Source organism: Onychomys torridus, chromosome 23, assembly GCF_903995425.1.
Source record: "Onychomys torridus chromosome 23, mOncTor1.1, whole genome shotgun sequence".
Classification (NCBI taxonomy): domain Eukaryota; kingdom Metazoa; phylum Chordata; class Mammalia; order Rodentia; family Cricetidae; genus Onychomys; species Onychomys torridus.
In genome coordinates, this window is record NC_050465.1 from 49,421,472 (window position 1) to 49,443,533 (window position 22,062).

The 22,062-nt window shown below is 40.8% G+C and overlaps 1 protein-coding gene across 2 annotated transcripts in view; it reads left to right on the top strand.

The window, feature by feature from the left end:
• Nucleotides 1-90: 90 nt before the first annotated feature.
• Nucleotides 91-22,062, top strand: part of Ccnyl1 (cyclin Y like 1) — a 33,847-nt gene continuing 11,875 nt past the window's right edge. Inside the window, exons 1-5 of one of the 2 annotated variants that reach the window (XM_036173799.1) lie at nucleotides 91-457; nucleotides 10,815-10,889; nucleotides 12,550-12,584; nucleotides 18,761-18,861; nucleotides 21,535-21,570. In XM_036173799.1, the coding sequence (XP_036029692.1) occupies nucleotides 229-457; nucleotides 10,815-10,889; nucleotides 12,550-12,584; nucleotides 18,761-18,861; nucleotides 21,535-21,570 (476 nt within the window). In that variant the 5' untranslated portion in view covers nucleotides 91-228. The remainder of the gene's footprint in view (nucleotides 458-10,814; nucleotides 10,890-12,549; nucleotides 12,585-18,760; nucleotides 18,862-21,534; nucleotides 21,571-22,062) is intronic. The other variant, XM_036173800.1, reaches the window with a different exon arrangement.

Sequence of the window (22,062 nt, forward strand, 5' to 3'; positions counted from 1 at the left end):
CGAGCCGGCGGGGGTGCGGCCGAGGCCGGAGCCCTGCCCCGGGCCGGGCGGCGGGGCGGGCGGGCGGGCGCGCGGCGGGCGCGGCGGCGAGTGCGGGCGGGCGCAGCCCCGCTCAGCCCGGGGCTGCCGGCGCCGACCGCGCCATTGTTGGGGGAGGGGGCGGGAGCGGAATCCCGGGCGAGCGGAGGCGCAGGCGGCGGCGGCCGCCGAGCGGAGCGGACGCGCCCCATGGGGAACACGCTGACCTGTTGCGTGTCCCCCAATGCCAGCCCCAAGCTGGGCCGGCGCGCGGGGCCGGCGGAGCCCGACTACGAGTCCGAGGTCTACGAGGCGGCGGCCGGGGACGCGGTGGCGGTAGCGCCGGCGCCCGCTGCGGCCGTGGAGCCCGCCGAGTTGGATTTCGGAGCCGGCGAGGGCCACCACCTGCAGCACATCAGCGACCGAGAGATGCCCGAAGGTGAGGAGGCAGCGTGCGCGTCCGGGCCGCGGCGCACCTCTGGCCTCCACCGTCTCCCAGGGTCCGGTTGGGAGGCGGCCGCTGCCTCGGGTTCCTTCCTGCCCGGAGTAGGCTGGCGCGGGCCTGGGCATCGGGGATGAAGGCTGTGTGACTCGGCGTCTCCACCCCTTATTCTTTCTCTCCCTCCCTCTCCCCTACGCCCGGTCCTTGTTCCCTCTTCCCCGACTTGGGACCCTGCAGCCCGCACCCCCCTTCCTCTTTGTAATGCTGGGTACCGTCCAGTGGGACTTCATTCAAGACTTCATGTGTCTGTATATAAAGTGCCCCCTTTTCTTAACAAAACTCCCAGGACCCTAACCTTTGGAATAGCCATCCCATCTCCCTGCCCTTACTTAGCCAGATGGTACCTAAGGTAAGAACTTAATGGTTCCTCTTCCCTGGTACCAGTTAGGTAACTGATAGTAGAGCAGTCCAGACCCAGCCTATTTGAGGGTCTCTTATTTACGTTCAAGTAGAGGTTGCCACAGAAATGAGCATGGTATTAAATAGGATTTTTAAAGTATCTTCAATATAAGCGCTTTATTTTTTCCAATTAATAATTGGAACCCAGAAAGACAGGAAATTGGGAAAGGGGGCTTCTGTGAAAGATGTCAGTGTTTTCTTCCAGGGCTACGTTAAAGTCCCGTTTCCCTTCCCCCCACAAGGAGTTGACCCTCGGTCTTCTGCTTACTTTAAAGTTCTCATTTTGATAAATACATCGCCACTTGAAAAACTTCATTTACTTTACCTCTTCCGAAGGAAGAGGGGTGGGTGGGAGAGAGTGTTGGCCAGACGTTTCAAGGGAGTCAAAGGCTAAACTTTAGCCTTAAGTTGGTCGTGTGAAGGTTTGGGAGTTAGAATGAAGTCCTACAGGTGCCTGTAGTGTTTATTTCCATGGCTCTTTTTCCCTCCCCACCTCCTGCCTGGAGAATTTTATTCAGTGCTGAGCACGTTGAAGGAAAAGCCAAGTTCGGGGCGCTGAACCACTGGAGGGTGGGCTGGGTGGGTGGGTAGGAGGGAGAAGAGGAAGTGCTTGATGCTTTATAATTAGAATTTTGAAAACCTCTGAGTCTAGGGAGAAGTAATATAGGATAACAGGATGGTTCTTGAAGGCTACGAACTTGTAAGACAAAGTATCATCAGTAGTTTAAGCCAGATTGGCCTGTTTGTTTCACTTAAATGCTACAAATGATTTCCTTTCTTTAGAGGAATGTCTTATAACCTTTTCACTTTAGTTGGACTGTTGGTGTCTTCATGTTACAATAAGTTAAGGCCCATGATCGATACACTTTTGTAACTTTTTGTAATATTTAAATATTATAAAAACACAAAAGTAATTGTATCTTTAGACAGTGGGTTGCTTGCATGCCTATGTGTATGTGTGTTTTATGAAAACTTCTGTTTTAAGGTAAGCCTCTGGGTTTACAAACCAGTTAGTATGTGGGTAGTATTGAGTGAGAGTCCAAATAAGACCTTTTTATAATTCTTGAGGGATTACAACACAATTTCATGTTTGCTCATTTGTCCCTTCCAAATACAAAGGAAGCCTGTATGCATTCTCACTATTGCTGATGAGCATGCAAAGTTAAGCTATCACTGAAGCTGCTTCTGCATGAAGTGTTCTAAGGACTAATGTGGAGGGGGTGGGTGTGCAGGGTTGGACTCTTGAGAATGTACACTCTATTTTAATCTGTACAGTAGAGCTCTTGGTTCTTAGTCCTCCACTGTTTTAGTGACATTGCAGGTGACTGATGCAAAGGCAACATTTGCTCTAGATCTCGTATTATCTGTCTCATATGTGTTCCTCTCAGTGAAAATGAGTAAAGGGGAGGAAAGAATGAGACCTAAACCTACTGATCGTGTAACTGGGTCTGTTCTGGTAACCAAGAGTTGAAGCCGAGAATACTTCAGCAGGGCACTACGGAAGGCTGGAGAGAGGCGTGTGAGCACAGAACGACAGGGAATGCTCAGTCCGAGATTTGGGGGAATGAGTTTGTAAGCACTGAATGTGAGCTTCTTAGTATTCCCATTAAAATGCCAGTGTTTCCTCTGAGTATCATTTCTAGGTCTGGAGGACTAGTTTAAGGGTATAATATCTACTTACCCAGAAAGTACAGGCTCCTAAGCCTGATCCTTAGTGCTGCCAAAACTTTGTAAAATTAAGTTCTTTGGCACTCAGTAAAGTGATAAGAAATTTCAGCATTTAACTAACACCAAATATATACAAACACATTGAAAGTTTGCTTTTAATATCTTTATTTCAGAAAATTTTACATCAGTTTCCTTGGAAACTGAGAAATAGCTTGAAAGTAGTCTATTTTATAGAGGAGAATTGAATTGTTTTGATTTCTTAAGATAAAATCTTGAATAAATGATGCTCTGCTTCATTCTCTTTTGAAACATTTTAGAGCATTCAAAGTCACTTCTAGGACTTCCACAGTACATAGATTAGTGTTCCCTAATCCATTGGCTCTAACGCCCTGTCTGATATAATGGCTGATGACATCAGTAACACAAAACAGGGTGCTGAGGCGTCTTACATCTCAGCCTTTTATGCAGTTTTCATGTTCTGACTTTAGGAGCTGTGCTTATGGGCTGGCTTATTGTGCTTATTGGTGGTCTCTCAAGTGACCCTGCCCCTTGGAAGGGGGTAGTAGGGAAGGAATTGACAATATGATGTAGGAGAACCTCCGAATCTTTCCCCTTTCTAGTAGCTATTAGCCATTCTTTAATGTGTTGGTGAGAGAAAGAAACACATTTTTTATTAATATTTTGGTATTGCGTCTTCTTGGACCTTCCATGTTCCTGTAGATATAACATTTCATTTTATAAAAATGAGAAGGTCTGTGTGTGCTGCTTCCTGGTCCTGGAACAATGCTTCATCTCCAGAGCCTGCTGCAGGATGTCTTCCTGTGCCAGTGCACACGGCTCTATGTATGGCATGCTTTTTCTTAACTGCTTAGTAGACCATGGAATAGCTGTAGTATCGGATACACCTGTCGCTTCTGGTTAGACGTCTTTCGTAGTAAAATTATACCTACTCTCATAAGGGAAAAACAGATTGTGATGATTGGTGTGGTCTACCTCTTGATAGAATTCAGATGGTATGTTTGTTTAGTATTACACTTTAGTGCCTTAAGATGTGCCACTGGTGTTAAAGGCATTTAGTTCTTACGCTAGTTTGATGGTACTAGTCATCTACATTCCTGATTGAGATTTTGTGATTTTAGTAAACTGTCTCATGTCTTTAATTCTGAAAAGCCACTGCTCTTGGAGGCCTGTCAGTAATGCTGATCTCAGATGACAAATCAAGAAACAGCATAGAAATAAGAGAAAACTGAAAGATACCTGACTGGTTTGAGTACCCTGAAACGTGTTTATTGACTATCTTTGAATGGCTAGACAGTAGTCCAGATATAGACAGTGATAGACGAGGTAGTCCCCTCCTAATCCTGATCCTTCTGTTCCAGGGACAGGTGGGACTAGACAGTACGTGAGTCATCAAGAATGTAATGAGCTGGTAGGAAGAAAGTCATAGAGGGTCATGATTGGGAAAGGGACAGTTTCACACTGGGGTGATGAAAGCTAACTATTGTCTTTAAGTAAAAGGTGAACTTTCCTAAAAGGGAGAGGAAGCAGTAGGGGTGAGGGAAGCTGTCCCTGTAGACAGCTCCCTTGAGAGCTTTTCAAAGATTTATTTATTTATTATGTATACAGAAGAGGGCGCCAGATCTCATTACAGATGGTTGTGAGCCACCATGTGGTTGCTGGGACTTGAACTCAGGACCTCTGGAAGAACAGTCAGTGCTCTTAACCTCTGAGCCATCTCTCCAGCCCAAGAGCTTTTCATATGGGACCAAGCATGGTGATGACAGAAAGGATGAGACACAGTATGCTACAGTAGAGAGAAGGGATGTCTAGAGAGAGACGATGGACTAGACCTTTCTGTGCTGAGCTGGCCTTGACACCAGTGGGAACGTTGGTTGTAATGGGAAACCACTGGAGGGTTATAGACAGGGAACGAGTTCCTTGTGAAAAAGACCGTCGTAGCGGCTTTGTGAGAATTCACTAAGACATGTGCAAGAGACCATCTGGGAGACCGGGCAGGGACGAGGGAACACCAGTGGTGACTCGACAGAAAGCAGTGTTGCCTAGGGACTAGCGTCGGCTGACTTAAGGAAACTGAGTCGTAAAATAACAAAGATGCATGGGCAGGTGACAGACAAGTGGTCCTTAAACTTCACACGTCAGAGAAATGGGAATGAAAACTGCAGCTCCTTCTTCGGGGGATGGAGGAACTCCAAAACTTGACAGTATGTTGGTGAGGTTATAAGGGAGGTTATATTGCTGATGGAAATGCAAAATGGTTTGACTCCATGAAGGGGAATTTGGCAAAATCTAACGACATTGCTAGTTTATTTAATCTAGAAACCCCACTTTAAGGTGTTTATGCCAAAGATATGAGACAACATATTTTCAAAGTTCTGGCTGTATTATTTTATTATGAAGATACTGACAGCAACTCATATGCAGTAAGGGACAGGTAAGGTAAACTGGCATATCCACATGGTTGTACAGTTGTATCTATAAAAGTAAGTATGATCCTATGGAACCATAAGTAAATCAGGTCTCTGGCTAGAGGTATCTTCAGGGTATATTTCATGAAAGGGGTTGTGGGGTGAGGTGTGGAGGACAGCAAGGAAAATAGGTATTTGCTTATTTTAAAAAAACACTGAATTCTTGATCTTGAGTGATTGTTTATACTCTTTTATCTAGTGTTGACCAAAGCATGTACATATTTGCCTAAGAATTACTTTGATATGCATTTTCCAACAGAATGGCGATATGTACTTGTTTGCTTTTGCAGGTGTGAAAACTTTGTAATGTGTTGTGTATGTCTTGTATATTTCATTTTACCCTCTCAGTGTTCTGGGTTAGTACAGGGATTGTAGCTGATTGCATATGAGAAAACAGCTACCAGGAAATATAAATTGAGTTTTCTAAGTTTTTCACAACTAAGGCATGGTCGAGCAGGAATGTAAATTCCAGTTGTGGGACATATCAGCCTGAGAATATGACTCAAAAAGGGCTTCTTTGGATGCCGCCCGTCTTCTCTCTTCTTCTTGGGCTATTCAGCTTTGATGTTCCAGCAGTAACATTGAGGAGTATACAGTGAAATGGCGAGAGTAAATGTGTAACCTAGAAATGATTTTTAAATTTAATTGAATAAAGTGCTCTCAAGAAGTAGACTAAGGAAGAAAATTTCAATATATGAATGATTGCAGCCATTAAAGTAGAGGTTGAGAATTAAGACAGAGCAAAACTGAGAACTGGTGCAGGGGCAGGGGCAGAAGTGGATGGGGTCATTGGAGGCTAGAGAGGCTGGGCAGCAGTGAGCTCTAGATTGAGGACCCTCAACTGAGGTAAGCTTGCTCAAGACTATCAAGTAATAATTACTTAATGATGCAAAATGTGGGCTCGGATAGATTCATCTGGCAGTGCAGTTGTGAATCTTGGAATGTTTGTATTCAAAGCCATAAAACTAATGCAGTATATGTTAAGAGGTGATGGAGCATGTCAGTAAGTGGACTGAGTTTTTAGACAAGTACCCAGAAACTGCTGACATACTCTATTTAATTGTGCTGTATGGAGATTGCTATGTTGGAATCAAATCCGCCCCCTCCCCCCATGTGCTATTTCTATCGGCCAATTTCTTGGTCATTGCCTTCTTTAATATTTTGATAAGGAAAATTTTGTGATGGGTTATGATTGTGTAATGTTAACATTTTAGCTTTCAGCAATGCATTTAGTTATTCTAGGTTGAGTGTTTTGTTTTTGTTTTTGTTTTTTTGGGTTTTTTTTGATAATTTTGACATGTAATTAAGGTGGCTCATAAAACTTACAGAATCTTGGTCTGGAGGACAGTTTATTTGCCTACCGTTGCTTTTAAATTAAATTGTAACTTTAATTGATAATTTTAATGTCTTGAGATATCTGTCCTAGTTGAAAACATTCCTAGAAGTTTCTCTGTGAAGGATGAGTCCTTGTATGTGTGTACATGTTCATAAGGGTACGTGACAGTCAGGAAAGGGTGTTCCTCCTCAGTCCTGCTCCCCCTATTTAAGACAGTCCAAACTGATTCTCAGCTGAGTTTCAGGGATCTGTCTGTCTCTACCTTTCTATCACTGGGATCACAGATGCAGTGTTACATGCCGCTGTTTACATGGGTGCTGGAGATCAGTCTCGGGTCCTCCCCCCTGAGCTGTCTCACCAGCTCCTCTTACAGGTTGCTAAAGAAACTCCCATAGAAGATGCATGGTAATTGGTGTGTTCTCATTTTCCATAAATTTCCTAAATCCATAGGTGTGTGCAGAATGTGTGTGTATGGATCCTACTGCTTTGGTTCATAGTTAGCTATATTGCCTCTCTGTAAGAGTCAATAGAGTGATATGACTTAACAGCATCTCCATAGGCTCTAGGAAAGCAGTTAATAGGGAATACAGAGATAACACAGTTTGTCTACAGGGTCACTGTCTGCTGGCTGAAGTTTCCATTCTATTAAAAATAGCAACATGTGGTATTTATAATAAGTGGAAAGTGCACACTACATGGCAAACTTTGGTAGCTGTATAACATTTGTATTTTCTCAAAATAGCGTTTTATGTTTTCACATGCACACACGAACACAATCCCCCACACGCATACATGCCCTCAGGGCACACATACACAAACTCTCACCTAATGCAGCATCACCACCAAATCTCACACCACCCTTGCCAATCAAGACTTGCCCCACAGCCTCTGTTTCAGGTCCCTTTCTGCTGTTTCAATGGTCTCTCCCTACCTAAGCTTAGTGCTTATGCAAGTTGACATTGAAGCCCTGTCATATATCATTCCTATAGGCTTTACATAAGTGATTTTAAAAACTCATCAAAGTGGAAATATTATAATACTATGGGAGAGTGGCCAACCTGTAGTCAAATATATGCAAATTATTTTTGCCAGTAATGTTCCTCATTCACAAACATCAGGAATCTTTTTAAGTATCTAAAGCTAAGATAGAAATGAAAGCTGACATAATTGGTAGTGTTACACCAGTGTGCCTTTACTTCTTTAGAAAGCTGTGTAATGTTGTATATTGAGCCATGAAAATTACCCAACTGTGATCCCATGTTTGAAGATCTTTCTTAAGGAGATAAAAGGCATTATTTAAAAATACAGTGTACTGAAAAAAAGTACCGTGTACTTATGAAGGCAGAGTGTTATGTCTAAATCCCCAGTACTGGATTGGCTAAACTAGAATGGGAATAACACTTGCCGTAACATTATACATTGTTCAACAATAAATATGTTGAAGGTAGAGATGTTTTCCTTTCATACAGCACAAGTTGTGAGCTGAAAAGAGGTTTTGTTGTTGTTTGTTTTCTTGTGGTTCAGTGCCTAGGGCCTTGGTGGTAAGTATCTATTGCTACACTGTTTTTTAACTAACTTTTTAAAGAAATCCATAAGAAACATAACTGAAAGATTATTATTGTGAGTGTATCTGTTGGTTTTTTAATGAAGCATTGCTTCAGCTTTTGCTAATTTCTGTTGTTGAGGAAGACTTTTGTCCATCTCATTTTTAGCGTGATCCTTCCTACTGATGAACTTTGTTGTTGACAATTATCCATCAGTGGACATCTATCTCAGAATCAGTGTGTGTATGTGAGGAGTCCAGAGGGAGGTAAACTAGGTTTAGCTTGGCCTGTGAATGGTGTGATCTCAGAATACATTGGGTTCTGCTCCCCTCTATTCATTTCTGCTGGGAGGCTTTCCTCCAGTGAACCACTGCGTCTCTTAACTGTGCTCCTACAACCTTTCTCCTCAGGCTTTTGAGAAGTCTTGAGAGTTGTGATTGATTGGCCATCCCTGGGACATATACCCACTTCAAAACTTTTTCTCCAAGATATGTTGTCATTGATTTTATCACAACCTTGGATCTTGCCTTTAGGTCCATAATAGTACATCTTGACTTGGCTTTTTTTTTTTTTTAATTTATTTTATGTGAATGTATGTGTACCTGTGTGTATGTAGGTGTACCTGAGTGTATGTGCACACATGTGTATCTCAGGAGGCCAGAAAAGGGTGTTAAATCTCCCGAAGTTGTTGTTACAGGCCCTTGTGAGCCACCCAACATGCAGGCTGAGAACCGAACCTAGGTCTTTTACAAGAACAGATGCTCTGAACTGCTGAGCCATCTCACCAGCCCCTCAGTTGTGCATGCATGTTTTAAAATTAGTCCACTTTGATTTTAATACTGAATTTTCTTGTACTTGTGGAATTCCTTGGATTTTTTTTTTCCAGGTCTGAAGATCTAGTACAGGGAAACACTCTGCTGACTGAGCTATATATAACTTCAGCCCCATCTACTGAACTTTTGTAATTAAACTTTATCATGGCACAGGGACTGTTACAAAATATGACTATTTCTATAAACTTTGTAATAGTGTCATCTGCAGATTACATTTGAATTCAAATGGTGATCTGTTTTCTTTTTAGAAGGAAGTAGTCTCTTCAGAAATGAGCTTTAGATTAGAAACACAAGCTCTCTGCCAGTCCCTCCATGCACACATGGCATTGTTTTCCACATAGCTAACTTTATGTCACACTTAAAGATGCCAGAAAACCTTAAAAGTAATTTTATGTGGGGGTATCTTTCAGAATAGTTTTCTTCAGCTGGTGCACACCTGTAATCTTAGCCTTCTTAAGGCTGAGGCAGAAAGATCCAAGAGTTCAAGGCCAGCCTAAACTATACATAGTGAGGTACTATCTCTCAATAAATATTGTAAAAATAAAATAAAGTAAGTGATTCAAATTCCCGTTACAAGGGAGTCCTGAATTACGTTCATGTGAGACTCTGCTTGTTACCTGGAGGAAGGAAAAGGAGTTCTGTATATACGTTCGTGAATGCTGAGGTAGACGGTAGTGCTGGTGGAGCGGGGGCTTTTAGAGTTCTCTTTTGTTACTGCTGTGTACGAACAAGTGCAGGTGCAGGAGGGGGCCAGAAGAGAGCATCAGGTCCCCTGGAACTGGAGTGATAGGCAGCTGTGAAACACCCCAGGTGGGTGCTAGGAGCCGAACTTGATCCTCCAAAGAACAGTATGCTAACAGTTGGGCCAACTCTCCATCCCAGTAGAGTAGAATATGTCAAGTGTGTATTCTATAAAAGCCAAGGGGGTAGTGGGTGCCCTGTGATTCACACTAAACACCCTTTTTCAAAGAGGAGAGTACTGGTTGGCAAGGTTTGGGAAGTGTTGCCATACCATTTCTCTGCCTGGATCTTGTTCCAGGTCTGACAAGATTGGTTAAGTGGCTTTGAGATGAGCATTGCTTAGGAATGTCACAGTTTTTGTTTTTCTCTTTCCCATTATAACTTCCTTATCCCATGTGATGTTCATTGTGGTTAGTTGAGAGTCTGTCTTGTGCTGGGCAATGTAGCACATGTCTTTAATACCAGCACTCGGTAGGCAGAGGCAGAAGCAGAGGCAGGCAGATGTCTGTGAAATCAAGGATAGCCTGGTCTATAGAGTGAGTTCCAGGATATCCAGGGCTACACAGAGAAATCCTGTCTCGAAAAAACAAAAACAAAATAAATTGAAAGAAAGAAAGAAGAGAGAGAGAGAGAGAGAGAGAGAGAGAAAGAAAGAAAGAAAGAAAGAAGAAAGAAAGAAGGAAGAAGAAAGAAAGAAAGAAAGAAAAGAAAGCCTGTCTTGTGTCCTTGGTTAAATAGAAGATTATCTCATCTTACTCTCAAAGTAGACTTCAGCAAGAAGTGAGTGATTGCAATCTTGGAAATTGAAGCTAAAAGCTAAAAATCAATTTGTATTCATGGAGGTTATGTGGATTAGGCCTTTGAATTTTTGTGTAACCCTAACTCTGCATGATGGATTGCTCCCACATAGACAGCGACCTAAACAAGTTCTCTTGTCTAATGAAGTTAGAACTAGCCAAGTGGTTAGAGTGTTTATTAAAACCAGTTGTCTTTGCAGTAGCATATTTGATTTATTTTAGATAAGTAGGGGTGAAGGGCATATATATGATTCTATTAAAGTTTCATGAGATTACGTGGGTATACATTTAGAGAGTTTAAGCCATAGCTGTTAAATTCCACATGAATGGAGAGATGCTGCAGTTTCCAGTAGAATTTTTGTTGTTGCCTTTATTTTCCTCATGTTCATGTCTAAAAACCCTTCTCTAAAAGTTAGAAGTGTTAATCACGATTTTCAAAACCACCTATGTTTCTTCTGAAACAATCATATCTTTCTCTTTCCTTCTGTAGATTTAGCTTTGGAGTCAAACCCTTCTGACCACCCCAGGGCAAGCACAATTTTCCTCAGCAAATCTCAGACGGATGGTAAGAAACTTTTTTCCCACTGAGGAAAGCCTGAAAACCGCTTATATTCAGTATGATACATTACTGAAAATATTTCATGGAATTTGTATATTGACTTAAACTTCTCATCTCATTATCTTTGATATGTGATGATATGTTTGCTTTAATATCACTCTTTTAGGGAGAGCATGTGGATTTTGTAGACACATTCCCATCTTGTTGCCTGCAAATATGTGATTTAGAAGTGACATGGATTTACAGCTGTCTGCCTCTTTCCTTTTCCTTAATCCAGTAGTGTGTTTTAAAAGATGAATGATAGAATTTAGGGTTCTGTTAGATTTTTAGGTGAACCACCAAAACAAGTATGTTATACATGGTCATTTTGACCTCATTTCATATAGTACCACCCACCCAGTAAGCCTTGTCACACCTAGATATATGTGACTCAAAATTTTCAGGCTTAAAAAAAAAAAAAAAGAAAATTTTCATGCTATTTAAAACCTCTTCATCTTGTTGCAACAAAACTCAGAGCAAACATATCCTAATGTTTCCTAGGTCTGCTAGTATGTGATTTTTCAGTTGAGAATCTGAACTGTGGAATTTTTCTGTACTGTTTTCTGTAATGTTTGGTTAATGTCTTTCCCATTTTTTTTCTAAAAAAAAGTTAACTTTCTGTTGATTGTAACTGTGAATATAAGAAGTGAGGATTCTACAATAATACTGGAAATAATGCAATAATGCAGCCCAGTTTAAAACAGGGGAGTGGTGGTACTTCTGGCCTGCATTTTTATAGTTTGTGTCTATTTTGCCCATCTTGAGCTATATATTCCCCCTGCATCTCCCCCCTCCCCCCGCCCCAGCTGAGGACCTAACCCCCAGGCCCCTGCACTTGCTAGGCAAGTGCTTTACCAATGAGGTAAATCCCCAACCCCTTGTCTTGAGCTATTGATTCTGGTTAGTACTATTGTATCTCTTTATGCGCTGTGGGCTTTTCATATATAAAGGGTGAGGAAGCAATAAGAAAAGCTATCTTAGCCAAGAGGTGGCAGCTCATACCTTTAATCCCAGCATTCAGAAGGTGGATCTCTGTGAGTTCGAGGCCAGCCTGGTCAACAGGACAGCCAGGGCAACACAGAGAAACACTAAAAAAAAAAAAAAAAAAGAAAGAAAGAAAAAGAACAGCTATCTGTGCCCCTCTCTTATTAGTGGGAAGGAATATGTGTCTAGAGTACAGTTTAGTGCTCACAGGGGAAAGAGTGTGGGGAAAGAGTGTGGCTAAGTCTCTTTCTGGAATTTGTATGCTGTGGAGGTCGTGTTCAGTTAGGTTAGCACACTCATTGAAGTGCTTATTAAGCTAGGCTTAGTGTGTAGATGTATGACATAATTTTGATTAGCTGAATCTCTCACCTGCCCTAATTTATTTTGTCATTTTCTTTTGTATATGAAAATTCTCGTTTGTGCCTACTACATTATATGATAGGTAAAAAAGTAAAATTTAGGTTTTAGATTTACTTCATGGAGTTTATTTTGACAAATTGGTTTTGTTAGAAACTATTTTTTAAAGTAGAACTGAATTTTATCTTACTTTGCATGTTGGTAACCCATCAGAGAAGTAGCAACTACTTTTATTTTTCTGTGGCATTTGTATCAGAATTGATCAGTTAATTTTTTTTATTCTTAGTGCGTGAAAAGAGGAAGAGCAACCATTTAAACCATGTAAGTAAATAGTTGGAAATTTAAGAAATTCATAGTTTGGATTAAAAGTATGTTTGCAGTAATGTCTAGAAAATATAGTGAGAATGCAGTGCTGTTAGTGTAGACTGTTTCTGCACATTTTCTAAAATTCTTTTCTCAAATAATAAATTTACTTATGGAAGTCTGACATAGTACTATTTTTTAAATCAGGATTCTGACTTTTTACTTACTTATAGTTATATAACATGGTTATAATACAGAGACATGCTTGGATTTTTTTTTTCCTTTTTTATTCTGGTTCCTTTTAAGATTTGCTTATTATTTATGTGTATGTGTATGTGCCTGCAAGAGTTTATGTGTAATTTATGGGTCCAGGTGCCTTCAGAGGCTGGGAATCAGATCCTGGAGCTAAAGGGAGTTGTGAGCCGCCTAAGGAGAGTGCTGGAACTGAACCTGAATCCTCTACAAGAGCAGTGAAGAGCTCGCTGAACCGTCTCTCCAGCCCCTTAGTCTCATTTGTAATTGAAGAAACAAACCATTAATTTTGGTACTGTCTGCTGATTTCCCATCATCATAGGTGAAAGTTGTTTTCCATTGTGACCATTGTTTCTCGCTTGCATTTCCTCAGCACACATCTTATTTTTGTGGAATCGTAAGTCAGTATTTTTGTTATGATTGTGCACATTGTTAACTGCTGGGTCATGTTGTACTCCTCTTTCCACACCTTAATTCTTTCTCTCCGTGGTTTTGAATCTCGATTCTCTAGGCCCTCTAGGTGAATCCCTTTTCCTAGCTCACATTAGCTTACACAGCCAAATACAATGTGCAGGCTGGTCTCTTGGCTTCCCATTCTTGCTTTTGGTGTAGAATTCATTTTCACTTGTCTGTTTCTTAGCAGACATCCTTTTTACCCCAAATATTGTCACATGCCTGTCCAGACTCTGCCCATCTACTGAAGTCCCTGCGTTCTGGTTTTCTCCTGTAGGCCTTGCACAGCCTTTCCTAGTACAGTGAGGCTGGGTTTTGCTTAGGCCTGTTCCCTGCTTTTCCTGGGATATGGCTTTGAAGTTACGGGGGTCTCGTATCACGGCTCTCTTGTGTTGGTTCCTCCATGGCCTAGATTCTCTGTTTCTCTTTGTCTTCTTACACTGTACTGGAACACCTTTTCTTGGGAAGGGACACATAGTGTTTGTAGTTTGTAGTGATCTGGCCTGGAAAATTCCTCCTATGGACGGAGTTCTAGGTTGAAACTAATCTCCATAGTCCTTAGGATACTTTTCTGTTACAATCTCAAGTACATAGTGTTTTTGTTATTTATTTTACTTTATTTTATTTTATGGTCCTGGGGATTGAACTCAGCTCTTCACACATGCTAGACAGGTGCCCCTGGGCTATGTCCCCAAGGTATAGTGCTGCCATTAAAAATTTGTTGCCTCAGAAGCTTGCAGTGTGTAATGCATTTCACACAGTATACCCCTTTGCCAAACATCTTTATTTGCAAGTGTTCATTTCAATGAGTCTTGGTATGGTTCAAACCCTCTGGCTTCTGCTACACCAGCAATGTTGGACCCTCACTGGGACTCCTCTTGGATCTCCTGTTGTTGTTCTATGTGATGGAGATATCCTGCAGCTTTGGGTCTGCACTCCAGCAGATCCAAGACAAGGCTTTTTTTCTCTTTTGTTTTGGGAGTAAAGTTTCCAGGGCGGAGGGCCGATGCAGAGGGATGGTGAAATGAATGGATTTGGGGTACATGATGTGAAATTCACAAAGGATCGATAAAAAAGTTTTAAAAAATCTATTGCTGTTGTGTAATATAGAGACATTCCCCTTTCTGGAGGCTTTAAGTACTTAATCTCCAGGATTCTGAAATGTTATGATTTGTTATGGACCTTTTAATTTTATTCAGAGCCAGTAGGTCTGCAAACAGTTTCTTTTAAGTTTTGTGGTTTTTTTTCCTTGTGTTTCTTTGATATTTTCACTACTTTTTTTTGGTATTTTGTTATCCAGATGTTGGGCCTCTAGACCAGGCTTTCAGTGCCCTGTCTAATGTCTCTCTCTCCCCTTCCCTTTCTAGTTTGTCTTTTTGTTCTCGCTGAGTCCTTTGCTTTGTGTTTCAACCCTTTCAAGTTTTCCCTGAGTCTTCATTTGCTTCTGAATTTTTAGCATTCCTATTAATTCCCTTTTCCTGTTTGTTGTCTCAACCTGCCTTGCTGGAGGCCTCCCTCAACTGTGTAGCTCTTGGCTTTCTGTGACTGGAAGTAACATATACTCTTAACTGAAGGGTCACATTGCAAGGATTTGGAGGCCAAGCTAACTTGGGGGGGGGCTCAGTATCTCTTTCTGGGGTCCCAATCTACAGGGCAGTTGAGTTTCTTCAGAGAAGGCTGTCTCAGATTTCTGCCTGGGAATTACAAGTTTGCTTGCTTGCTATAAACTGGCTACGTGAGGCAGTTCTGCTTCTCAGTATACTCTTCTGCCCTTGCATCTCCAAGACTGGTCTCTCTAACCTGTCAGCGTTAGCAGCTCTGCAGACTAAAGTATATGTAAGATGGGACCAGGTGGACCCAGCTGACTTTGGCTTCTGGTTCATGTTTTAGCTCACCTCCTGATGTGCTGTGGCTCTGGGTTCTGAGTCTGCTCATACTCCTGTACCATTAGGTCTCCATAGGCACCAGTGTTGTGCTGCCATGTCATCTCCTTTTGGTGTTTGAGACCAAACTTGGAAATCAGATGTAGGTTCACTGGTCCAGTGGGCTATCCTGATCCTCTTGTCTTCGTCTCTGGAGTGTTGGGATCGTAGGCATGCACCACCATACCCAGTTTAATTTTTATCTTCTGAAGTATTAAAAATCCTCTGTCAGTTTTGTTTCCTGCATCTTGATAGAAACTTTTATTCCTTTAATTCAAATGAAATGTCGAAGAAGTAAGATTGTGGTCATTCCATGATGTTTAAATGAATTTAGAATCCATATTTAAAGGCTGGAAAGATGACTCAATGGTTAAGAGGGGTTCCTTCCTGCTCTTCCAGAGGACCCAAGTTTGGTTTCCTACACCAACATGGTGGCTCACCACAATCCACAGCTTCAATTCTGGAGGCTTTAAGGGTCTCTTCTGACCTCTGCAGGCACCAAGCATGCACATGGTACACATGCATGCATGTGCTGACCGAAAAACAAACATGCTATTTTTTGTCTCTATTTTAGGAACCACCTGTTAGTAGTGAGCATTACTGCCTTTTTAAAAAACATTTTGTAGGCTTAGGTTTATTAGTATAGTTTATGGAGGTTATAAGCCAGCAAAGGTAAGGTTAACCACAAGTGGAAGTTACTAAGTTTTTAAACAACATCAGGAGAAAGTTCCCTTTGGCATATGTTGGAGACATTTCTCAGAGATTGACTTCTGCCATTGTCCAGTTTCCAGATGGACAAGTTGGAGTAGCTGGACATGAGTGTTGTGATTGGTTAGTGGCGAGATTTTGTTAAGGTTTTTTCTCCCTGGAAACTGGGAGTGTGGCCTGAAGAGGGCAGCAGTGGTGAGTAGATGTGGCTGCTGTTGTGAGCTGAATAGATGGATAGACTCTGAACTGATGGGGTAGTGTTTGGTGTTTCTAGCCTGTAAGTCACTGATTGGCTATTGAACACCTAGGGGCTAGAAGACTGTATCTAATGAGATCTTTTACTATTTCCAAAGACAAGCCAGTATGCACGCACAGTTAGAAACCATGTATATGGAGGAAAAAGGGAGGAAGTGTCACCAGAAGGATTAGATTTTATTTCTGCTTCCTTTTAATTCCCACCCAAGTTTCTTTGTCAAAACTGATTCTGCTACCATGTGTGAGCTCTATTATTCCTTAATATAAGTTGCACTTCCTTAATTTGAAATCCATGATGTTCCAGAATCTGAAATCTGAAACGTTTTGAGTGCCAACCTAACACCTTAAGTGGAAACTTCCAGAACTCATCCCATGTGATGAAGTAGCAGGCAAAAACTGACAAAATTACCTTTAGACTGTTTGTGTGAGTGAGGTACACAGACAAAAGTGTCTGTGCTAAGAATTGGCTCCTATCCCCAGGAGAGAAATATATATGTGTATATGTGTGTATATGAATATTCCAAAACCCACTGTCTTAGTTAGGGTTTCTATTGCTGTGATGAAATACCATGATTAAAAGCAGCTCCAGTAGGAAAGGGTTTATTTTGCTTACACTTTCCCATCACAGTCCATCATCATGGAGGGAAGTTAGAGCAGGAATTGGGGGGAGGGAGAGGTCAGAAACTATTGCAGGAGACCATGAAGAAGTGCTGCTTACTGGCTAGCTCTCCATGGCTTGCTTTGCCTGCTTTCTTACAGCACCCAGAGGCGGCACCACCCACAGTGAGCCAGACCCTCCCTCGACAACTGTCAGTCAATAAAATGCACTGCAGGTTTGCCCATAGGCCAGTCTAATGGGAGCATTTTTTCAGTTGAGGTTTCCTCTTCCAAAATGACTCTAGCTTGTGTCAAGTTCACAAAACACTAGCCAACACACCTACAGTATTTTCTGTCCTGAGATGTTTTGATTTGAGATCCTCAGCCTATAATAGTGACCCTAAAAGGTGTCTTCTACTGGAATAAAAGCATTTCAAGGAAACTCAATTTCATTTTTCATGTTGTATTTATCTTTTGGGCATATAAAAGTATATAGTTTAACATACAGATAATGAAAAGTACTCATGTTAACTGAATATAAGAAACATCACAGCTTTAGATATAATTAGAACACTTCTAGTTTGAAAAAAATTAATCTTTCAAATAGTACTTTTCAAAAAACGTAACATCTGGGACGTTTTGATAGGGAGCAAGTGACTTCAGAGTGAAGCAGATGGAACCTGTTTTATCGACCACGTAGGTAAAATATCTAGCAGTTTTTACATGCTCTGCCCTTCATCTCATCTTCTGCCTATCCCATTTCATGTGTTTATGAGCAAGTGCTGACGGGCAAAGTGATAGTATGATAGAAATCATTAATGATAGGAGGAAAGGAAGGCGCATCTGAATTAGTGGTTTTGTGTTTCTTTTTTAAGAATGCTGTTATTGGTATTTTGTTTTAAAGAATGTTGCTGTTGATCTTTATTCAGTGACGCTATTTGACCATGGACCATATGGGTCTTAACATACTTTAGGCTGTTTCATTGTCTGATATTGCTGTATTCTTGCAGTCTTTGCAAATGAATGGATACTTCTAAAGTGTTTTAAAGATAGTTGAGAGGGCTCAAAAAGTTTCTTTCCAGTGACACTGTAGAAAGTTCTTCACTAGTTTATATCTGTAGTAAGATTTATCTCCCAATTTATAGTTAATTTTTCAGTTTTAGAGTTGAACCCAGGGCCAGCATACTAGTCAAGTGCTCTACCAATGAGCTTCATCTCCAGCCTTAAAATTCTTAACTAATAATTCTTCAAATATTTGGACTCCATACGCTGTCAGGATTGTGTGCTCAGCATTTGGTGGTAGGGGGTGTTTCGAGTCCTTTTCTGGAGAAGCTTCGATTTGTCTGAGGGGATATTCTGCAGGCAGTTTAGGCGTACCAAAGAGAAACCCTCTGTGGTGTGGTTGTTGGCAGAGATGTGCTGGAAAGTTGAACACTTGAAGTTTTCATTTCAGGAGCATGATGGCACTGTACTTACACATGAAATGAAAGTTAATGCTTTCTGTTCTCAGATGAGAGGAAATGTTAGCCTGTGGCCAGCCACACCAACTCTGACTTGAGAACACTTTGAGCCACTAAGATACTCTGTATGCGCCTTGTGTTTACTGTAGGAAGATGCTCTTGTGCCAGTATTCAAGGCATTATATTTTATTAAAGTACTGTATAGAAGTAGAAAGCTGCTTTTGTTTAAGAGAAAATACTGAAATCTTACTTAAAACTTTTTATAACCTTTATAAAGGAAATTGATAAGAGAAACTTGCCAGGTTTGATGTACAGGTATCATACCAAGAGCTGCATTTTATAACCCACTCCTCAAACATGATCTGTGGACATTAAAAGCCTCCAGTGGGTTTTTTGCAGAACCACACATGCTGTTACACTCAGGCAGTTCATGTACTGTAAAAAATACCTTAATGCTTTATCATTTGACATTTTAACCAAGGAAAAAGAACACATTTTATAGGTTTAACTTACTGTGACATTCTCTTCTATTTCCCTTCCCCTTCAGGTATCTCCAGGGCAGCTTACTAAAAAGTATAGCTCATGCTCAACAATATTTCTAGATGACAGCACAGTCAGCCAGCCTAACCTTAGAACCACAATAAAATGGTGAGTACACTAGGCTGCCGAGCTCTGAGCCACAGAGCCTCTGCTAAAAGCATCCCAGCCAGTTTGGTGATCTCAGTCATTTGATTATCCTGTTAAGCACCCACTTCAAGACATTGGGGTCAAGTAGAGACTGATTTTTAAGGGACTAAATGTAAATTTTCAATTTCCATTTTATCTTAAACTACATGGTGGAAAGGAGAGCCAGTTAGCAAATAAGAAATCCCAGGAAAGTATACCTCTGTTGGGTGCATTTATACTGTGAAAGTACTGTTGAACATAATAGATGTTTCTAGATTAATTACTTTTCCACCAGTTACAGGGTGAAGACAATGCTTACTGCTTTGTAAACTACTCTTTGAATGAACAGTCTGTCCTCTACTGGCACCATAGTACACAAGCAGCCTCGTATAGAAATTATAGTTGAAAATAACATTTGAATCACCCTAAGATGAGTTCAGGTCTATAACAGTGACCAAAAAACGAAACAAAACAAAACAAAACTTCCCCACTACATTGGTGTTGTCCAATAAGTAAGTGTTCCTTGGGTTTGTTAAGTTTTGATTTTTCTTTTCTTTCTTTTCTTTTTTTTCCTTTTTTTTTTTTTTTTTTCGTGTAGTTTGGAAAATGCTTGTTTAGAGTATTAATACCTTTATTCCTAATTTTACTCCTTAGTCTAAATAGTAATCAGCTTATAAACTTAATTTTGTTTCTAGTAGCTTTTTAAATTTTTTTAGCCAAGTATCAGTAGTTTCTTCATTTAAAAACTGTAAGTTCTCATTTATCATAATATATCTTTCTTCTCATACTTAGAACAGTAGTTGAGATTCAATGGTGTTTTAGCAAAGACTTGACCCCTGTTCTCACAGTCCTGAATGTGCCATCTTTTAGGTAACCATCAGGGCTTGGTGTTTAGAAGAGCCTCAGTCCAGGAGGAGAAAGATCACTGAAGTTTCATTAGAGTCCTCAGATGATGTGGAATTCAAGTGATTCTGATTCTTCTATATGTAATTCAGTACATATTTTCAGAGTAACCTTGGTCAAACAAATAGGTTTCATGACCCTCCCCCAACCCAGTGTAACCTTATTCTTAGGAATCCACTTTTTAAAGGATAGTTTTAATTTGCTTTCTTTAATTAAATTTTAAAAATAAATATATTTACTTGGTAAAATAAACATTTACCAAGAAAATTAGAGCAAATTGACTTTTAGGAAAGGTTTTGAAAACTGTTTATCATAGGCAGTGATGCATGACTTTCAAGGAGATTAAAAAACCATTTTGTCTCACACACTTTTTCTGGTACACATGCCTGCAAGTGAGCAGGGCAGCTCATACCTGTAATCCCAGCAGATGGGAGGCTGAGATGGTAGGATCCAGGAGTTCCAGGTCATCCTTAGCTACACAGCAAGTTAAGGGCCAACCCCGGCTACGTGAGACCTTGTCTCTAAGAAAAGAAAAATACATGTCTGTGAGCACATGCATTTTTCTCATTTTTGCCTTTTTCCTCAATTCATTGACGCTCTCAGGCTTGTTTAAGAAAGGAGAGGCACATGAGGCATTAATTATATTGTCAGAAAGTGTCCTAACAAGTCCTTTGATCTTAACCATATCCCCTTGCCAAACTTTGTGGCACACTGGACTCAACCCTGGAAATTCACAAGTAACCTTGAGACCCAAGTCTTGCCCAGTGCCAATTGCTCAGACTTTGGTGTAGGCAGTGTGGGAGCCACTGCTTAATGAGAAGACAGAACTGCGCCTGCCTATGTGGTGGGACCTGAGATGCGTCAGTTCTGAACATGGATTCCCTCCCTTCTATGTCGATGAGGTTGTTGTATGAACTGTCTCATAAATCTTAGTGGTCCTTTTCAGAACCAGTTTTTCTGTGTGGTTTTAAAGTCACTCTGAGGGTAAAACTGAAGCACTGTAGAAGTATCCATCTTTGATGCCAATAATGTTACAAAATCCAAATTTTTTCATTTAAAATATGTACAACTACTTCTAAAATTCAGATTTGCCTTCCCTCAAATATTTGAGTTTCATTTTAGCAGTCAGGGCAGGTGGCAGAAAAAACAGTTTGTTCCCTAGCTCACGTCGCTGGTGGCAAAGTGAGGAGTGTCGTAGTGTCTAAAGGGTTGTGTCTGCTACGACTGTCTGACTTGAACTGGTTGGAAATCCTGCCATGGGCACTGCGGTGCTGTGCTGCGGGCACTGCTTACTTCAGGAGAGCCGGTCCTGTCAGCAGATTTGCTAGGTTTTCTGTAATACTCTACAGAAGTGGTTTGAAATGCCTTTAGTCAGTATGCAGGACTTTTCATTGCTTGCAGGGAGCTAATGACCACGGTGACTAGATGGATAGGGAAGTAGACGTCATTTTCAGTCTGCAGCCTAAGCAGGAATCCCTACTGTTCCCGTGTAAACACATGTACACTACTACCACCTGCGCAGGACAGAAGGTTCTGTAGAAGAAGGGCAAGTGATAGGAGCGATGTGTAAGCATTTGCACATGTCAGAGTCAACAGAAGCGTGCCTCTTGTCCAGGTGTGGAAGGATTCAGAGTGCTAGGAAGTGTCCTTTATGGTACTGGTCTAACGGAGCTATCAGGGCTTCTGGGAAGCTCAACCCTGCTTAAAAATGATGAAATGAACTGCTTCAAATATTTCTTTTTCCTTCCACAGTGTGACCTTAGCAATATATTACCACATAAAGAACAGGTGAGCTTCTTAAAACCTGCCTTACTATTCTAGCTAACTACCTCGACTAATACCAAATATAGTACCAAGATGTAACCGTAGACATCAGACATTGTAGAGTGCTTTTATTACAATATTGAAATGAATCTTTTATTAGCGTTTCTTGTTCTTAAGACCCTCTGAAGGCTCTCTAGTTATTGAAGGTTCTAAAAAATATGGCCTTATTAAATTGATACTTGCTGGTTTATATATATTAAAATTAAAAATATACATTGTAACCAGCACAGGATTTTTCAAGCTTGATTCTACTAATTTTTTAATTTCTTGTTGTGGTATCTGCATGCATTGTAGGATGTTTAACAATGTTATAATTATCCACTCTCATTGCGACAATCAAAAATCACACCATTCATTTGCATTTTTACAAATCTCTTTAATGTATAACTGTGTAGAAAGACAAGTAGATTTTCATGTTTCTCTGTCTTCACTTTGAATTTGTTTTAAAGAAGCTAG